The sequence below is a fragment of the Aquarana catesbeiana genome, linkage group LG08 (genome assembly GCF_042186555.1).
Source record: "Aquarana catesbeiana isolate 2022-GZ linkage group LG08, ASM4218655v1, whole genome shotgun sequence".
Classification (NCBI taxonomy): Eukaryota; Metazoa; Chordata; class Amphibia; order Anura; family Ranidae; genus Aquarana; species Aquarana catesbeiana.
Genome location: NC_133331.1, coordinates 75945298 through 75965835, shown reverse-complemented (window position 1 = coordinate 75965835; position 20538 = coordinate 75945298). Strand labels below are relative to the sequence as shown.

General features: G+C 40.6%; 1 protein-coding gene across 1 annotated transcript in view; it reads right to left on the bottom strand.

The window, feature by feature from the left end:
- Positions 1 to 20538, bottom strand: part of LOC141105853 (alpha-2-macroglobulin-like) — a 368197-nt gene that overhangs the window by 31740 nt on the left and 315919 nt on the right. The window contains exons 28-30 of the mRNA XM_073595997.1: positions 19700 to 19881; positions 13813 to 14028; positions 7278 to 7402 (exon numbers count right to left, since the gene is read on the bottom strand). Coding sequence (XP_073452098.1) covers positions 7278 to 7402; positions 13813 to 14028; positions 19700 to 19881 — 523 coding nt within the window. The remainder of the gene's footprint in view (positions 1 to 7277; positions 7403 to 13812; positions 14029 to 19699; positions 19882 to 20538) is intronic.

Below are 20538 nucleotides of genomic sequence, written 5' to 3'. Positions count from 1 at the left end.
AAGGTACTTATATAGCGCAGTCAATTTACGCAGCTCTTTACATATACATTGTACATTCACATCAGTCCCTACCCTCAAGCAGCTTACAATCTAAGGTCCCTAACTCACATTCATATACTAGGGCCAATTTAGACAGAAGCCAATTAAGCTACCAGCATGTCTTTGGAGTGTGTGTATGAATGTGAATTAGGGACCTTAGATTGTAAGCATCTTGAGGGTAGGGACTGATGTGAATGTACCATATATATGTAATGCACTGGGTAAATTCACAGTGCTATATAAGTACCTGTAATAAATAAATGAAGTCAACACTCCATCCAAAAGCCTCATTTAGACACACAGTTGGAGGGCAGTAAAAATGTTTGGTTGAGCTGCAGCTGGCAGTGTAGCGGATGTTTACATGCCACGGTCGTAATGCTTTGCTCTTCGGCAAAAACTACACCACCTGTTCAAGCTAACAGGGGAAACACCGCAAATGCCCCTCAACCATGTGCAATGGTGCAAACTAGGTTGCGGCTCAAAAAATGCAGAACGGAGGTAGATTTACTCACATATCTAAATCTACCCTTTGATACAAATTATTGTATTAGTTGCAATTTATTTGTAATGTTTAGATCCTGCTTTGCAATCATAACCATGTGTCCACCAGTTTTTTTTTTTTTTGGGGGGATCTCCTCTTGACCCCTTCCTTCCCTTTCTTATATATGCTTTATGGTCCATTGAACAACCGTTTGACAGCTAGTCAGCTACATACCACTGAGTTATATGATTAATGATACGGGTGACATGAGAGACATATTAATTTGATTAATTACCACAGTGGGAGGGAATTCCCCTTCCCCCGTTTGTCACCCCAGAACCTACTATTGGACGACTTTAAGGTGTCCTTCCCCCCTTTTCTTTTCATATGCATCATTGTAGGATTTGACTTCCTTTCTGGACCCTTAGTCTCCGTGTCAGGCAGTAACGGCATCCACCCCATGGTTTTTAATAGCACACCCTAGTGCATATGTTTAAGATTAGACTCTATAACCATGTTTTTAACATATCTATATTGGCTTGTTGAGCAACTGCTTTAAATCTTGTGATTGAATCCCTGTTCCCTCCTTTCCTCCCCCCCCCCCCCCCCCGGCCCCCCTCCCTGTTTCCCCCCCCCCCCCCGTTCCTCCTTCCCCTTTTTTTTTTTTTTTTTTTTTTTTCTTTCCTCCGCCCTTCCTGACCCTCTTTCCTTTCCTGGTTTCCCCCCTCCTCCCCTTCCCGGGAACAATGGCGTATGTACTGGCGGATGAGATTGACTTAGAGATACAGTCTGCGTTTTCTAGTGAAACTCCAGCTGCATCCAACCATGATGAGACTCTTAAAAAATTGTTTAAGAATCATAAAAAATTAACTATAAAATTCCTTAATAGGAAATGGGACATTTCCTCATTGAAGTCCCACATTGAACATAAAGTTATTCCTAGAGGGCTGAGGGAAAGAGTAGTACCTGCTGCTCATCTACATACACCGAGGTTCCTGGAAATATGGAAACAAAGTTGTCTCGATCGTGGACTAGCAGTTCTGCACATGATTATCAATGAAGAACAAATACAATTGGATGACCTCAAAAAAGAGATCGATATCAGTGCACAGCTGCTAGAGCCATATAAAAATGATCAGGATTTCAACAAATACAATGACTCGCTCAAGAAGGAGGTTGAAAAGACACAAAAAACCCTTAAAATCACTAAACAAGAGAAATTTAAGCAAAATCTTTTAGATTGGGAGAAAGGAGATATCTTTGACCCCACAGTACCTCGAGGGAGGAGTAGATCACGCAAGGGCAGGAGAAATCGATCAGGTACATCTAGACCTAGATATACATCTACTGACAGTGACCCTGAACAACCAGAGAAAACCGTGGCTTTTTTAGATCAGGAAGGGGACACCATCCCCAGGACAGGCACCCAACCAACCACATCCATGACCAAGACCCAGGCTCAAACCAACAGAGGAAACCGGGGAAAGGGAAAGGAAGGAAGGGAAAATCAAAGGGAACTCAGGTCAGGGCCACGCAAGCTTTAAATAGCGAAGTAAATCAATCTAGTGACCACTCAGAACAAATACAATCTGATCTGAAGGTTGTTAACCTATCAGATTTCCCCCTAAATCACCACCACATTTCACTGCTGCAAAAAGGCCTAACATTCTCCCCCACTACAACGATGAGCGAATTTGAGGTCTTCAAAGATATCAATTTGTTCTTGAGGAAATTAATTTTTAGGTACTGGCATGCAAAGAGGGACACCCAAGATATAGACGCGGACCAACTAGACAAACAAGAGCGCGACTCTCTCGAAGCCCTAATAGCCCTCCTTGATGAAAATCAACAGTGGAACTCAGAAGGGGAAGCCACCCAAGTGTCGCCTAGCTGCCCCCGCCCATCCCAACTGACGATTAAATCCCAAAAAATGCCCCCCCTGTCCAAACATAGACATATCCAGCTCTTTTTGGAACAAGTAAAAAGGGACCTTATGGGGGTCAATTGGGAATATAAAGGATATGACAATCTTAGCCGGGAAGAGAGAAGGGCCCTACGGGAATTAGAAAATGCAAAGGATATTGTTATTAAAGCAAGCGATAAGGGAGGCAACACGGTCCTTATGTCACATACTCTATATGAGGAGCAAACCATGCGCCTTCTCCGTGATGGATCTACATATCTACGTCTATACCAGAACCCCTTTCCCCAAATGATATCAGACTTAAACTTTAAACTTGAACTAGCCCTTGAAGCAGGTCTAATTACCAAAAGGGAACTCGAATACCTCAGAGTCAGTGAATTTAACATCCCTACCCTATACACAATTCCTAAACTACATAAGTCCATTACCGACCCCCCGGGGAGACCAATTGTATCAGCTGTAAAGGGTCCCCTCGAGAGGGTCGGTAAGTACGTGGACGCACTGATTAAAGAACTTGTACATGAACTACCATCATATGTTCAGGACACACGGGATGTTTTGGGGCACCTGGAAGACATATCGATACCCAAAGGTATGTTACTGGTCGGAATTGACGTGGAGTCGTTATACACGTCAATTCCGCACAGATGGGGACTAGCAGCGACACAATTCTTTTTGGAAAATAAATTTCCGTCATTAGCAGGCCAAAATGAATTTATCATTGAACTATTGCAATTTATGTTAGAAAACAATTATTTCCAATTTCTTGGGATATACTACAAACAAATTAGGGGCACATCGATGGGTGCCCTATGGGCCCCATCATATGCATGCCTGCACCTTGGCTTTTGGGAGTCTGAGTGTGTGTACCCCTCGTTGATGTACCTCAGCCACTGTCGTTTGTGGCTGAGGTACATCGATGACGTGATCATGATTTGGGACGGCCTGCCATCTGAATTGACACAATTCATTAATGAACTTAATGACAACGACCGTAATATTAGGTTAACATATACGTATGACACCAATGAATTGTCATTTCTGGACCTTACGGTGTTTGTCAGGGATGATAAGTTACATACAAAAACCTTTCGAAAAGACACAGCGGCAAACACTTTACTGCTAGCGTCCAGCCACCATCCCGCATCTCTGAAACGGGGTATCCCCGTGGGACAGTTCCTCCGCGCAAGAAGGAACTGTTCAGAGGAGGGGGATTTCCACAGGGAAATGTATGACCTACATGGGAGGTTTCGTGATAGGGGTTACTCGCATACGGACATCAGACGTGCTAGAAAAAGAGCACTACAGACAAATAGATCGTCTTTGTTGGTGAACTCTACTAAAGAAAAAGCAAAAACCTCAAGCCACCCTCCCCTTAGAATCATTACCAAATTTGGTACCCAGTGGGACCAAATCAAAGAAATTCTGGGCCGACATTGGCACATTTTATCTGAGGCCCCCATTTTGGGAAAGCTTGTCAGCAAAAAACCTCTGCTCACTGCCCGTAGAGCTACAAATTTAAGGGATCGCCTGGTACACTCAGAGTACACCCGCCCTAAAAAACGCAGCTGGCTTACTGATCTTCCACCCCTTAGGGGTATGTACAGTTGCGGTAGATGCCATATATGTAGACACGTGGATAGGACGGATGTGTTCGCCAGTTCTGACAATAAAAGACAATTTAGAATCAATAATTTTATCAACTGTACAACCACACGGGTAGTCTATATGTTGACCTGCCCGTGTGGCCTTATCTATGTTGGCAAGACCAAAAGAGAGCTAAAAGTCAGAACTGGCGAACACATCCAAAGTATTATCAACAAGGATGATGACCGGCCACTATCATTGCACTTTCTTGATAAACATGAAGGTAAACCGGATGGCCTTAGGGTTAAGGGTATATACAAGCTTAATTTGCCCCATAGACGTGGAGATTTTGATAAGATCTTATGTCAGAAGGAGAAGATGTGGATCTTCTATTTAAACAGCATGCAGCCTTTTGGATTGAACAATGAATTTAATTTATCCCCATTTTTGGAACAATGACTTAAATATTCACAATCTAAATGTTCCCATCCGAAAATTGATTGGTTCTAACTGAGGATCCACATCTTCTCCTGCCCATAACGGGCAGCTTTTAAAGAAAATTGACTGTGTGTAGTGTTGCTCACGACCATGTCTCTGCTCTCTACACGAATATCAGCGAGTGACATGTGAGACGTAACCTATGCGAGACAGTGGCCCATGACCTCATTCCATCCCAGCTTGCCTCGATCATTTGGCTACCAACCAACTGATTGAATTGAAGCCGCACTGCCCCCAGATTATGAAATTTTCATATTTTAAATTATAATCTGTACAACAGATTATTCTGTTGTTCCATGTGCGGGTAATACCAGTGTAATGCCTATATGTAACTACATATCCGGACTATCCGGAATCACTTTGTACTAATTTGTCCTATGCGACTTCACAGGCAATCTCACTGGTAACAATGTTTTTATCCCGTGTGTGGATGACAATACATGGGACGTGAGCTGCCATTTAATCTGGCCAAAGCGATGGTTGGTTGCATATATTCATACTCATTATTTTTATTCCGTGTGTGTATGCCATGCAATTTTTGATCAACTATTGGGACATCTCTGTTTATTGTCAGGATGATGATATGTGTTGCAATTTAATTCGGAACAATAGACTGTTCCCTCTTGCTCCCATATATCACTATTTTGACTATCTTATTATTATTATTATTATTTAGTATATGGTTATATATGCACGGTTTGTTTTTGGAAATGCAGCATTCCTCAATTGGCTTTTATGTATTGATAGCAGTTGCTTGACAAGCCTTTTTCCGTTATTTCATGATGGTAAGAGATGCAATATTCAAATCTGACCACATACACAAGTCAATCAGATTGAATCTCTATGTATCCATTACCCTCAATGGTTTTGTCTAAATAGATGTATGTATGGGTGTGATTGGCACATTCTTGGTGATTGCAATTATGGTCAAGCTATGGTATTCAGGTGTTAATTAAGAAGACAGGAAATTGAACACTAGCCCTCTGGCTATTTAAACATCCAGCTACTGATACCACATTAGCTCTGAGGAAGCTTGGCAACAAGCGAAAGCGCTCAGCATTTGACCCATGTGCAGGTGGCACACAGACTCTCACACTCTAACTACAATATCCTTCCAAATTGGATGTGAACATCTCTAACGATCCTGATCGGATCAATCAAGATTTGGGATATCAGGTGAAACCTCTGCGGTGAACACGGACGCCGAGCGTCTCTCCGGATTGCTTATACCATTGGATATGAGACACTAACAATCTTGACCCTTGTGACTCACCTTACCTTCTGCCGGAGGATACCCGGAAGTAACCCGCTCATGCCCACAACAAGCTAATACCGCATGAACGTGTTTTCAAACCCACACGAACGCGGCCATCAGCAACTCCTTTGGGCTCTACTCCTTCTTCATTGAAGACGTCAGACGGTGAGCTAAAATGTACCCTCACATTCATGAGGCATTTTGTTTATGGCCATTTTCCGTCCATCCTTAAAAGCCCTCTATGTGAGGTTGCTTGAGTTGCAATTGTTCACCACACAATCAGGACACCGTTTCCTTCCTTGGCTCTGGTTGATTGACACATACATATGTCTAACCAGCCATTGGTTCACATCCGAGGGGACTTTTGTTGTGTATTAGCACTTGCACTTTACCTACAAGGACCTAGTCTACCCACTTATGTAGCCAATCCAGCTCTGGAATTCCAGTGAAATAGTATAGACCCGGGTCTCTAGTGACTTTAATTGATGAGTGTGAGTGCATGAATGCATGAGATATATGTGTAATGTCTGTGGTGGCCACCAGCACACAATAGGACTTTTATCTGCCCTATTTTTAAATACACATGGTTGTTGGATTATGTTTCTACATATTGTGACACAATAAAGTTTTTGTAGGTTCAACTGTTTGTTCTTGAGCGGACCATCTTTTTTTTGGGGGGATCTCCTCTTGACCCCTTCCTTCCCTTTCTTATATGTGTCCACCAGTGCAGTCTTTTTCCTGCAACTACATTTGTCTTAAAGTGGATGTAAACCCAATGTCATCCTTTCTAAACTACTGCCATAGGGGTTATCTATAAGGATATACATGCCTCCTGCATGTATCTTTACCTGTCAAATGTCTCCCCACTGTCTGTTATGAGACCCGAAAAACTGCAGATTCTGTGGGTGGGTCTGTTGTCTGGAGCTCGGTGGGTGGAGTCGTGATGTCAGTAGACTCCCCGCCCACCTCTACACTCCCCTTGTCAATATGCATTTTTTTCTGTGTATTTCTTACACTGAACTTCTGCTATGATCTCTAACATCCAGTGAAAAGACAGGAAAGTAACCACATGACTTCAGCATGTCAACTCATGCTGAGGTGTGGAACAGACAATCCTTGCAGAGCTGCTGAAGAAAGGAGTGGGAGGGAATTAAAAAATAATGCATGTCTTAGGCTAGTACACGAGATATGTAAATCACCTGTCACTCACAGCAAGGGGGAGGATTTGACAAAGTTTTTCTCTGTTTGTAAAGATTTATCTCACTGAACAATAAAAGAGGATTGCTGAGAGCTGGATTAACTCTTTGTGGCAAGACTGGGCTCAAATGATAGGAAATCTTATACTCTATATTATGACATAAAACATTTTTTTTTCGGGTTTACATCCACTTTAAAGCAACCTGACATCAAACACATTGCAGTATACTGTATGGTGGTTACATAAGCACGCAACAGTGAGTAGGGATAAATTATGCAGTGAAAAGTCATCTCACCTGACAGCCAAATGGACTTCAAACATTGTATGTGCCTCATCACTACACACTGCTGGTTGGGTGGTTACATTCACAGAAAAGTGATCTTCGTGGTCATCAGAAGGAACGTTGTAATGCAGATGTGACTGCAAGGAGATACAAAATCAGAAATCTACAAATTTTTTTCAAAGCTCATCAAATGTAGAGAAATAAGTAGATGCACGAGGATCAATTCACTAAGATAGAAGAGTTGGTTTAACTTAACCAACCTATTTTTTTTTTACTTATTTAAAGAACATGCACATTTAATGGTTGAAAATCGTATTTTATTTTAAATCTTTAATTTTACAAACTGTTAACTCCTCATAGGTTTTTCCCTATAGACACTACAATAAAGTGGTATTGAACCCAAAACCAAAAGGGGAGGGGAGTTGTAAGATAAAGAACAGAGGGCACACCAGCCTAGCGCATTACATTTTGCAACCATTTATTATAAAAAAAAGTAGCTCTAAAGAAGAGGGGACCCCTCTCGAAATGCATTAGGATTTTTAGAAATCCATCTCACTCTTGGGACTTGTCTAGCAGACCAGGGTAGTCAGAGTACTTTGTGGACTTTGCTCTGCCCAATTGATATAATTGTTTGTGAGTATATAGTCATTATCTTTTTTTATAATGGTTGCAAAGGTAATGCACTAGGCTAGTGCGCCCTCTGTTCCTTATCTTTTACAGTTTTCCTTTGCCTTTCCCTGGCCTGTTATGTCTGGCAGCATAGCCAGTGTGGGAGTCAGATCAACTGAAGCTCTCAGACTGTCTTTAGCCTCATATTTCTCTCAAGCGCAGGAGATTTGGTTTTCCTTTCTTTGCTTACATCATTGGGGCAGGAGAGGAGTGTTAGATTGACTAGCAGATTTAGATACACTTATAAATTGAAGCCTCACACTGCAGTTACAGCATTTTTTTTTCTTTTGCAATAAAGGTTTTACATGAATAAATAAAAGCTGATCGTTGCAAGCACCCCTGCCAGTGGTAAATGGTTTATCTCATCACACTAACTGCTACATTTGGAGGAGAGCTTGTTCTGTTGAAAAACAACAGACTTAATGGCTGAAAGAAAGCCCAAAAAAAAGAAAACGAAAGCAGCCAACATATTTAAGAATTGGTAAGCTGCAATTTAATAAATGATTGCATTTGGGTTTAAACCCGCTTTAAAGCTGACCGTTATTCCCAGCTTGAATTGCCAAAAAAATTTCAGACAAATTTTGTAAAAAGCACAGTGTGCTTTTCTTTGGCTTGCTTTGGGATCGTGAGAAACTAAAGCCCCATTCGTTTGAATGGTCGGAAGTAAAAATTTCAGGGAATAGGAAACTGGTCACATGACTTAAACAGGTCATATGACAGGGGCTTCCCATCCCAGAATATTCTCTGCAGCATTATGCTTAAGGCAGGGTGGGGGTTCACCGTGATAAGGGGATCCATCCGTTTTTAAATTTCAACTTCCATCCACTAACTCAAACATCAGAATTAAGACAGGTACATTTAGGAATGATAACTAAACTAAAAGACTGTGGGAAAACTGAACTGTTTACAATGGCCAACACTTATATTTTGCAACTATATGGCTTTTTAGCATAGACACAATAAATATATACCGTAAATATCCTGTTGAGAGTAAAAAATTGTTCTAATTACAGAGGGTAAAGTAGGGGCCAGCAGTGCCATATGAGTTGGGGAAAGAAGTCTACTATGCAGGGGCTGCATTTGCTGCATTGCTGTAACAAAGCACAAAGGTAGGGGACATGGGCCACTAAAAAGGTGACCATAATACCTTTTCTAGAGGGAACCTCTAGCTGGATTTTTGTGGACAAATAACAGGAGCATATTAAAGATGGATTCCAGTTTCCTGTGGAAAAAAATAACCTAAACTGTCCCAAGATCTAGTGGTGTGCTCACCCCAGCCGGTTTCACCCGCTGTCTTCTATCCTTGACGCTGGCATCTTAACTATGGGTTCCTGGCTGTGACAGCTTGCAACTTCAGAGCTGCGTGCCCACTTCACATGCACAAGCAGCTCTGCGCATCATGAATGGACCTGTCACGTGTCCCAGAAGACTGCAAGATGGGGAGGGAGGAGAACTTCCGCTTCCAATCGCCTGAGCGGTTGGAGTGGACGTGGGAGCGGGTCAAAAAAGTGGGAGACGAGTCCTTAAAATGGAACTTCCCCTTTTGGGCGGATCTCCACTTTAACAAAGTAGACCTGCAGTGGGAGTTAGTATAAATTAGTAAAACTTGGGCTTGAGAATTAATGGAATCATTATTGACCATTTATTTTATTATTATTATTTATTTTTCATATTTTTTTTGTATATATTTTTATGTATTTTACTTGTATTTTATATCTTTTTTTTATCCCACCTTTAGCGTTACTTACAATTTTACTTGCTCCTCTCCTCTCCCTTTCTCTGTCCCCCAAGGTTCTGTCCTTGGACCTCTCTTATCTCATCTACACCTCCTCCTTGGGTCAGTTGATAGCCTCCCATGGCTTCCAATACCATTTCTACATTGACGACACCCAAATCTATCTCTCTACCCCTCAGCTCAGTCTTTCAGTCTCCTCACGTATCACTAACCTACCAACAGACATATCAGCCTGGAAGCCACACCACTTCCTCAAATTCAATCTATCCAAAACCGAGCTCTTAAAGTGTTACTAAACCCAAAACAGTAAAATCTGTCTGTATATGCAGAATAGCATGCTTGTTGTACTTACTGTGGAACTTAAGGGGTTATTTCTCTTTATTGTGTAAAAAGGCTCTTTGATCCTGTATGGATAGATCCTCCCCCTCCTGCAGTGGTCCCCCTGCACATGCTCAGTTTGGTCCCTATTGCAATATAAAGTTTCCTTGTTGAGCTGAGCTTTTCAGGTCATATGATATTGACATCACACATGTGGGCATGTATACAAATCCTAAATGACAGCCCAGTCCCTCCCTCCTCCTCCTCCATACCCAGTAACTAAAAAAGAACACAGTGGGTGGGATGTAACATCTTGATTCATGGATGATCCGCCTTGCATACCAGCATGAGCACACAGGCTATAGTGGAAATCTCCTTCTACCTGAACACCTAGCACTTTATCACGTGGCTGTGGTATACAGATCAGCCAAAAAGGTATATAGTGGCAGTATTTTAATGTAAAAAGAAGATTTATAAGCTGGGGCACTGGGGGGGGGGGATGAATTATTTTCATATTACTGGGTTTAGTAACACTTTCATTTTTCCACCTCCACGTGCCTCTTCCCCTGATTTCTCTGTCAAGATCGATAGAACAACAATCAGCCCCTCCCCACATGCCAAGGTCCTAGGTGAAATCCTAGACTCCGAACTCTCCTTTCGGCCCCACATCCAATCACTGTCCAAATCTTGCTACCTCAATCTCTGCAACATCTCCAGAATACGCCCCTTCCTAACCAATGACACCGCAAAGTTCCTAATCCACTCCCTGGTCTTCTCCCGCCTCGACTACCGCAACTCCCTCCTTACGGGATTACATAGGTTAGCAAAGCCCTCTGATTCCTCCTGCATTGAATTGTATTATAACTCTACTGTCTGCCCTCATGTTGTAAATGGCTGCAGACTGTTGGTGCTATATAAGTCCTGTATAATAATATTATTAAAATTGATAATATTATAGGGGGATGCAGGGGGAACTGCATACTGAAGGTTTTTTAACTTCATGCATAATGCATAAAGGTAAAAAACCTTTCAGCTATTACAACCACCTTAGGGTTTTTTTTGTTCAAGTGGAGACATTTAATGAGGAGTGGAAAAAAAATGATTTTGTTCTTGACTTAACCAGTCAAGGCTTTGGCACACCTGGCCTAAAAGGCAATACTACTTTCCAAGAGTTACAATTGGTTACTACTGCCCATTAGTGCTGTATATACTACAGCTAAAACTTGGAATAGCCAGTTCCATACCAGGGCAAGCACGCACCTGGTTTGATCATCTTTGCCAAGCCGGAATCAGGGGACTCCTTGGCAAAAGGTATCTATAGCTAAGTATTCTTGTTACATTTGTTATCTTTATTTATTATCTAATTAAATGTTATATACAGTTTGATTTTACCTACAATAGTTTGTGTGATCTCTCTTTGCACATCTCGAAAAAAAACAAAAATGTAAACTATTACATAACAGTGATAAAACAGTATGTAGCTTTCTTATCTTTTAATTCTTACCTATGTTTAGGCTGATGCCATGACTACTATCCCAGGTTTCCTGTTTCAGGGTGGATCCTTTCTCTTGCACATACTATGGAGTCACCCTTGCATACAGAGATTACAGTTTGTTTCCCTACACTGTGTGAATCAATAGAAACAAACAGCCCCAAATCCTAGAATGGCAAAGCAGTCACCTCCTTCAAGATAACAGACTGGATGAAGACTGTATGTCCACTGTTAACTCTTTCCTGGGGTAAGGATTTTAACAATTTACTGGAGAATTTTTATTTTATTGTGTTTACTGTGTTAGACTTAAAACATTGAGAGAGATTTCAACTCCTTTTCACCCTAATCAGTTATGGTGATTCCCTGGTATGTTATTTTTATGTCACTTTAACATCATAAACAAATTTTTAAAAAAGCCTTTTATTCCATTTGTAAATAATTTTACCAGTGCTTTGTTCTAAATTTACAATTTTAGTGTCATAAATAGGGCGAATTATAGAATAAAGGGTATTCATTTTTTTAAATGTGTTTTTGAATGCCTTTTTGTTTATAGATTGCATAGAAATAAAACATGATGTAATTTTTGCAAAACAATATATATATATATATATATATATATATATATATATATATATATATATATATATATATATATATATATATATTATTTTTTTTTGTACCAAAAAATGAAATCTGTATTATTTTGTTATCTTTGTTAATAATGTTGTTATCAGTGGTAATAGGCCCTATGTCACTTTAACATACTGAAACTTTGACATTTAAAATGTCACTTTAACATCATGAACAAATTTTAAAAAAAGCCTTTTATTTAATTTGTAAATAACTTTACCAGTGCTTTGTTCAAAATTTTAGGCCTGGTTCACACCTATGCATTTTTTTTAGTGCGTTTTCAGCTTTGCAGAAACACACTACAGTCCATTTAATATGGTTTCCTATGGGTCAAGTTCACATCTGTGCATTTTATTGAAAGGCCAGGGACTTTTTTTCTGGTTTTTGGTTCCATAGACATGAATTAAAAATGTGTATTGAAAAATACAAAATGCACCTGGAATATTCAAACTAAACCTGCATAGGTGTGAACCTTAGTGTCATTATAAATGAAGCACATTATAGAATAAAATGTATTCATGTTTTGAACATAGGTCAGAGTAGAAAAATGTGTTTTGGAATGTTTTTTGGTTATAGATTACATAGAAATAAAATATGATATCATTTTTGAAAAACAATCATCAAAAAAAAAAAGCCTTGAAAACCAAGGATACGTGTGTGAGTCACTCAGGCTGTATGGGATTGAAGTCCTGTGCCCACCGCTGTGACTGCTGCCCAGGAAGGGAGCTCTCTATGCTTCAGGCTATGGTGGAGAGTAACTAGATGTCCCGGAGCCGCACAAGTCAAGACCTGCTGTATGATAGTGAATGGCAGTCTCAGCCTGGATCCCCAACCAGACCACACACCCAAAGCATGAATAAGCTCCGGTGGGTGGAGTGAAACACTTTGGGGGCTTGGCCTGGTGGGGGTCCAGACTGGGACTGCTATTCACTATCATACAGCAGGTCTTGACTTGATGTGCGGTTCCTAGGACACCTACTCACGCTCTACAAAAGAAAGCATTGTTTGTTAAAAAAAAATTAAATTGGTATTATTTTGTTATCTTAGGTAATAATATTATCAATAATAATGGGCCCCTAAAAATTGCTCTAGCCTTTAGGGGTATAAAGCTGCTGGGGAGTGGTTACAGTTACTCAGCCCTGAGAGAAGTATTGGGGCTGCCATCACAGGTCTCTTTCTGAAAATGCAAGTTCCCTGTCTCAGTGTGGCTCCAGTACTTTTGACTTAGTGAACCAGGACAAGCATTCTGTAAATAGGTGTTGTGTTTTTTTTTATTGCCATAATTGTTTCAGGCCCATAGACTTGAAAACAGTATTGAAAACAAAGCATGAGCTTGACAGCCAGGGAATTAGTATTTCAAAAAGGAGGTCAGCAATGGCAGCCTCTATGAAAGATTGGTCATGAACATAGGGGGACACAGAAGACATTATAAAGCAGGTAAGAAAGCACTTTCTGGAGAACCCGAGGAGAGCGCAATATGCTAATATAGGCTTTTTCTGTAAGTTGTTGCCATGGCACACCACCGCATCCCAATTGCTATGCCACTCTGATAAGTCACATCTGCTCTGCATTATATCAGGATAACTGTAAGCATATACATGACTTTCTCTTTTCTTTTTAAAGGTTCACCAAGTGCTGATTATCTGGTATAGTATATTTTAAACGTGGGTTAAGACTGAGGAAAAAGACAGCATTCTGCTCACTTGTATGTAAACACAGCCACTTCCTTTGATAGATACTGTGTAAATCCCAGGGACTTTTGGTAGGTTCACTGTTTGTAGGAGTAAGCTGTTACGCTCCTCTACATGAATCTCTTTGTGGTATCCTGAATCTCCATCGATAGTCACAGTTGAGTTTCCCTTCTTGTGGCCACTGGCTTTGGCATATTTAGCAAGAGCTTGAAGTGCTACGGTAGTGTCCTGTAAGAATTAACCACATTATAATTTTTGTATGCAATAAGCAGTATATATACAGTGAGGGAAAATAGTTTTTGATCCCCTGTTGATTTTGTACGTTTGCCCACTGACAAAAAAATGATCAGTCCATAATTTTAATGATAGGTTTTTTTTAACAGCGAGAGACAGAATAGCATCAAGAAAAAACAGAAAACCGCATTTCAAAAAATGTATAAATTGATTTGCATTTTAATGAGTGAAATAAGTGTTTGACCCCTTCGCAAAACCTGACTTAGTACTTGGTGGCAAAACCCTTGTTGACAATCACAGAGGTCAGATGTTTCTTGTAGTCCTCTCCAAGTCATTAAGGTTTCGAGGCCGACGTTTGGTAACTCGAACCTTCAGCTCCCTCCACGTATTTTCCATGGGATTAAGGTCTGGAGACTGGCTAGGCCACACCAGGACCTTAATTTGCTTTTTCTTGAGCCACTCCTTTGTTGCGTTGGCTGTGTGTTTTGGGTCATTGTCATGCTGGAATATCCATCCACAACCCATTTTCAATGCCCTGGCTGAGGGAAGAAGGTTCTCACCCAAGATTTGACAGTACATGGCCCTGTCCATTGCCCCTTTGATGCAGTGAAGTTGCCCTGTCCCCTTAGCAGAAAAACACCCCCAAAGCATTATGTTTCCACCTCCATGTTTGATGGTGGGGGTGTGTTCTTGGGGTCATAGGCAGCAATCCTTCTCCTCCAAACACGGCGAGTTGATGCCAAATGGCTCAATTTTGGTCTCATCTGACTACAACACTTTCACCCAGTTCTCCTCTGAATCGTTTAGATGTTCATTAGCAAACTTCAGACGGGCCTGTACATGTGCTTTCTTGAACAGGGGGACCTTGAGGGCGTTGCAGTATTTCAGTCCTTCGCAGCTTAGTGTGTTACCAATTGTTTTCTTGGTGACTATGGTCCCAGCTGCCTTGAGATCATCGACAAGATTCTCCAGTGTAGTTCTGGGCTGATTCCTCTGATTCCTGATCATTCTCATGATCATTGAAACTCCATGTGATGAGATCTTGCATTGAGCCCCAGACCGTGTGTTATGTTTCTTCCATTTGCAAATAATTGCACCAGCTGTTGTCACCCTCTCACAAAGCTGCTTGGTGATGGTCTTGTAGCCGATTCCAGCCTTATGTAGGTCTACAATCTTGTCCCTGATATCCTTGGACAGCTCTTTGGTCTTGGCCATTGTGAAGAGATTTAAATCTGATTGATTCATTGTTTCTGTGGACAGGTATCTTTTATACAGATAACAAGCTGAGATCATCAGCACTCCCTTTAAGAGAGTGCTCCTTATCTCAGCTCGTTACCTCTATAGAAGACACCTGGGAGCCAGAAATCTTGCTGTTTGATAGGGGATCAAATACTTATTTCACTCGATAAAATGCAAATCGATTTATAACTTTTTTGAAATGCATTTTTCTGGATATTTTTGTTGTTATTCTATCTCTCACTGTTAAAATAAACCTACCATTAAAATTATAGACTGAAATACGACTGACCCCCTCCATACAAACCCTATATTCTCAAAATTACCCTGCCTTGTTTAGGCGCTTAACGGGAGACCTAGCTAGATGGCACTTTCATCCTCCATCGTGGTTCGGCAGACTACACTCAATAAAAATGAACATTTTTCCAAAAATCTTGTATCTGTTTCGCACTATACCCGTGGCACTGGTTCGATCGGACCTGATGTCATTCCAAAAAAAGTTCATATGGGGAGATAAGAGGCCCAGGGTGAACAAAGCTACCTTGTTTACACCAAAACAAAAGGGAGGTCTTGGACTGCCTGATCTGCAGAAATACTTTTATGCGGCCCAGTTCACCAAGTTCCACTCCCAACAACCCCAAGTACTATGGATGACCATGGAGTCTTTCTCCTGTCACCCCAACCCAATTCCCCATATTAAGTGGCTACCGATGAAGGAGAGACCGACCATATTGTGCCCCACTCTCTCCTTGTCGTTAGACATTTGGGATAGACTTTCAAAGACACAGAAATTTAAATCGCCCGATAATCCACTTGCACCTCTCTTGAGTAATAGCGAATTCACCCCGGGCCTCACCCCCCCTGCATTTGAGTGGTGGTCCAACAAGGGCTTTATGAGGATAGCTGATCTCTGCGACCACAAAGGTATGCTATCCAAAAGGCTACTAATAGATAAGTATCAAATACCAAACACTGAATACTACAGATTCACCCAAATACACCATTATGTACAAACCTTAGCATGCAAGGGAGACCTAGCAACAATGTCTCCCATGGAACACGTGTCGACAACATGATAACATTAGAGGTCACATATCAGCAATATATACAATTTTGACATATGTTTCAGTAAAACTGACCTATATGACTTAATGGGAACAGGACTTACAAGAAACCCTGGACCTAGAGGAATGGAACGCAATAGCAATAGCAGCCTCTAGATCGCTTGTTAATACCTCAATTATAGAAGCAAATTATAAGGTCCTACTAAGGTGCTACATGGTACCGGCTAGACTGGCAAAATTTTAACCCGGAGCTACTCCAGAGTGCTTTTGGGGCTACGGTCAGATGGGAACGACATACCATATATGGTGGACGTGTCCCAAGGTACAGAGGTTTTGGATCAGGGTCTACAATTTTATATACACTCCTACACAGATTAACCTGACCAAGTCCGCAAAGCACGCACTCTTGGGTAGCAGGGTAGTAGAAGCCTCAAAAAATCAAAAACGGCTCCTCACATTTATATTCATCTCAGCAAAAATTACAATAGCAAGAAACTGGAAGTCAGCGGCCCTACCATTCGACCAACTTAAACATAAAATGTCCTGGCTTATGCTAAATAAAAGACAAACGGCAATCATGCAGGATAAAATGAAGTTGCTTAATAAAATATGGGAAAAATCCTGTCTCTCATCCCCTCCGAGTTCATCTTTCCTCACTTCTATTATCTATCCCCCCTCTTACCTTTCATAAGACCCTGACATTGCGGAATCGGGAGGGCGTCCCTTCGTGGTCTGGGGAACCGGGCCCACCCAGAGTATTACTGGGGGGTGGGTGTCTCCTGACTCGGAGGGCGTGCTCTGGGACCTACATCAAGAAACCGACATAAGCCTACAGACTATAATAAACTGCTCAAGATAGACAATGCACAGTATAGTCTGTTCTTTAAACCACAACTGATGTAGTGGATAAGGCAAAACTTAGGAAAATAGTCTTAAAAGAACAAAAAATACCTGTTCTTTTAAGACTACAGCATACTTGTATTATAAGTTTGAAAAAGTATGCAAACTGTTAACAGTCAAAACTTGATGTCAAGGTCTTTCTCTGTATTGTGAAAAACTTTAATAAAAACCATTGAAAACTAAACTAAAATTATAGACTGATCATTTCTTTATCAGTGGGCAAACGTACAAATTTGGCAGGGGATCAAATACTTTTTTCCCTCACTGTATATTAAAAGAAAGAAATACAGTCATTTTAAATTGTTCATATTCAAATATGTAAATTGATTTTTAAATGTTGCCTTAAAGCATTTGTTAACCCCCCCCCCCCAAAAAAAAAAAAAACAGATCCTGTTCCCTTAAAGCATGTTATACAGCACAGTGCTTGTGCTGTGTCATTTGTCCCTCTGTATACCCTAAAAAACCTGGCTAATCCTGCCTGGCTATGCCCTCCCCTCTGCAAACTGACCACAATAATTATGACTGCTGAGCCCTGATACCGTGGTCAGTTTGCATGATTCCATCATCCGCAGCCTGCTCTCTGCAGCACTCCCGTGTCTGTGTCTCCTCTGTCCTCCTCCCCCCTCCCCTCCCTGCTCTGCAACGTCCGCCCCCCTCCTGCTGCTCTCATATCTTCTAATAAATTGTCTTATCCCCTCTGTACCATTATAACATGTGTCCCTGTGCCTGTGTAATGTAAAAAATCCTCCGATCTGTACCTGTATAAACACGACTCCCTTTTACATTACACAGGCACAGAGACACATGTTATAATGGTACAGAGGGGATAAGACAATTTATTAGAAGTGGGTTAACAACCACTTTAACCAACCCAACAGTCTAACAGTATCCTCTAACTGCAAACATCATATGTATCTCTGTTATAAATGAAATCCTCCTCTGTGCATCCAAGGAGTCCCCAGGCAAAGGACTTCCAGAATCCTCATGTATGCTCCTACTTAGAGCTTTGGCACATCACCTCCATGCCCAATAATAATCATCCTAAGCCTAAGTAATAATCTCTCTATTGAAATAATGGTAATAGGTAGTATACTAATATAAAGTATAGTAGTGAAAGGTAGCAGGTAGTACAATAATGTATGTTAAAGTAGAACTGTAATAAACAAAGTGAATATTATGTTAATAATGTTATTAACATTATTAACATTATGTTAATAATGTTAATTTTTTCTAAGCAGTGTACCTTTTTGCCTTCAAAAATAGCAATGCACTTCCTGATATGTCACTGTGCCTAGGCACTCCTGTGCCTACGGCCTAACTGCTGTGTATCTGCAGTGTAAGATTCTGCCACTGCTGCACCTGTCTGCTAGTACACATGTGCAATTCATTTCATTACTAATCAAAATTCAGACCACATTTTAGTTATTCAGAGAGTCGGATGTATCCAAATTTCTGAATCACAATAGTAACAAGTTTCAACAGATCTGAAATAAATTATAGTGAAATTATCAGAATTTGAAAATGAATGTGAATTTGAAAATGAATTTGAATTAAAAATGGAAACATATTGCAATCAATACAGTAAGGGCAATACGATGATTCTTACAGCTGAATAGAATAGAACAAAAAGAATAAAATAGAAATTAAAAGAATAGAAAAAAATAGAACAGGATAGAATAGAAAAGAAAATATAATTTATAGCATAGAACGGAATAGAAAAGAATAAAACAAAACAGAATAGAATAAAATATAAAATAGTAGAAATAAAAGAGAATAGAACAAAACAGAATAGAATAAAATATAAAATAAAAGAACAGAAAAAAAATAGAACAGAATAGAATAAAACAGAATAGAACAGAACAGATTAGAATATAATAAAATAGAATAATATTGAAAATAAAAGATTAGAATAAAAACAAAATAGAGCAAAATAGAAGGAATATAACAGTCTTCCGAATTGATTAGAAAACAACGAATATACAAAAAGAATCTGAATATACGTAACACATTTTGAAAACAAATCATTCATTCTAAGATAACAAATATGATAAAACAAAATTATTACCTTACAAATAGGAAACAAAGTGAATGTTTCTGTCCTGTACATCTCTACCTGTTAGCCTGAGAAGATTTTGAGTTAGTTTTAGTGATGCCACTACTTTTTTTACTCATTGTTCTCCCTGCTGAAAGCTCAGGCATTAATGAGCCCTGTCTCTACCAAGATGGCCACAGCTATAGCAACACAGGAGTTGCTTTTCTAAAACTGGAGAGTGCAAAATCTGGTGCAGCTGTGTATGGTAGCCAATCTGCTTCTAACTTCAGCTTGTTCAATTAAGATTTGGTAAAACAAACTTGGAAGCTGATTGACATTTCTGTACTAAGGTCAGGAATCCTCAGTGTACACCTTTTTTATGAATGTAATAGTTATAATGAAAGGAAATGTGCGGTGGGAAAAGAGATGCAACCTGAGAAGTATAGAAGCCACCCCATGCGTTTTGTCGTTTTAGAAGCCAACGGATAGCATCAGCACATTCATTAAGATCTTTCTTGGTGATTATCTTGTCAGAAAGGAGAGTCAGGATCACGTATGCAGATGTTTCAACATGTATGTGACGATAGCTAGCACCTTCCCAATGATTCGATCCATCTAAATGAAGATTTAAAGTGAAAATTAGTATATTTGCCAAAAGAGGCACTCCCACTTTGTCTCTTCAGTTTCTTATGCTAGCCTTGGCCACCCCACCCCATAATGATACTCATTATTAACTACATTTCCCCAGGGCCCTACGTCTAAAACTGAGTGTAAGCTCTGAGGTGGATGGTGTTGCCACTTATACAGGTGTAGCACCTGGTCCACATTGCTGCTCTATCTGGTAGCAAGGACTGGGCTACCATCACTGCTGCTGCACTGCACCTTCTCTCCTCCTCCCAAGCTGTTAAGGACTGTATGCAGTCACAGAGAGACAGACAGAGCACCGTCAAGCTGCAAGACTGTATGCAGCCATAGGGAGAGCTGGGGAAACACCCCACGCACTACCCTGGATCATAGAGGAAACTAAGCTGCTGTGGATTGTGGGAAGGACAGAGCCTGCTGGATACCACTGTGACTTGTGGGAGATGTAGTCCCCAGACAGACTGAGCCTGTATTACAGATTGGCAATAGAACCACAATTACCAACATGACTGGGCTCTATATCCTTGGATGCAGTTGAAGCAAAGAAAGTGTTTCACTGCTCAGGTAGATCTGAACCCAGGTGTGAGATTGATGTGAGGCCTTCAGAGTTGAAGAGTCCCAGGTGCTGGC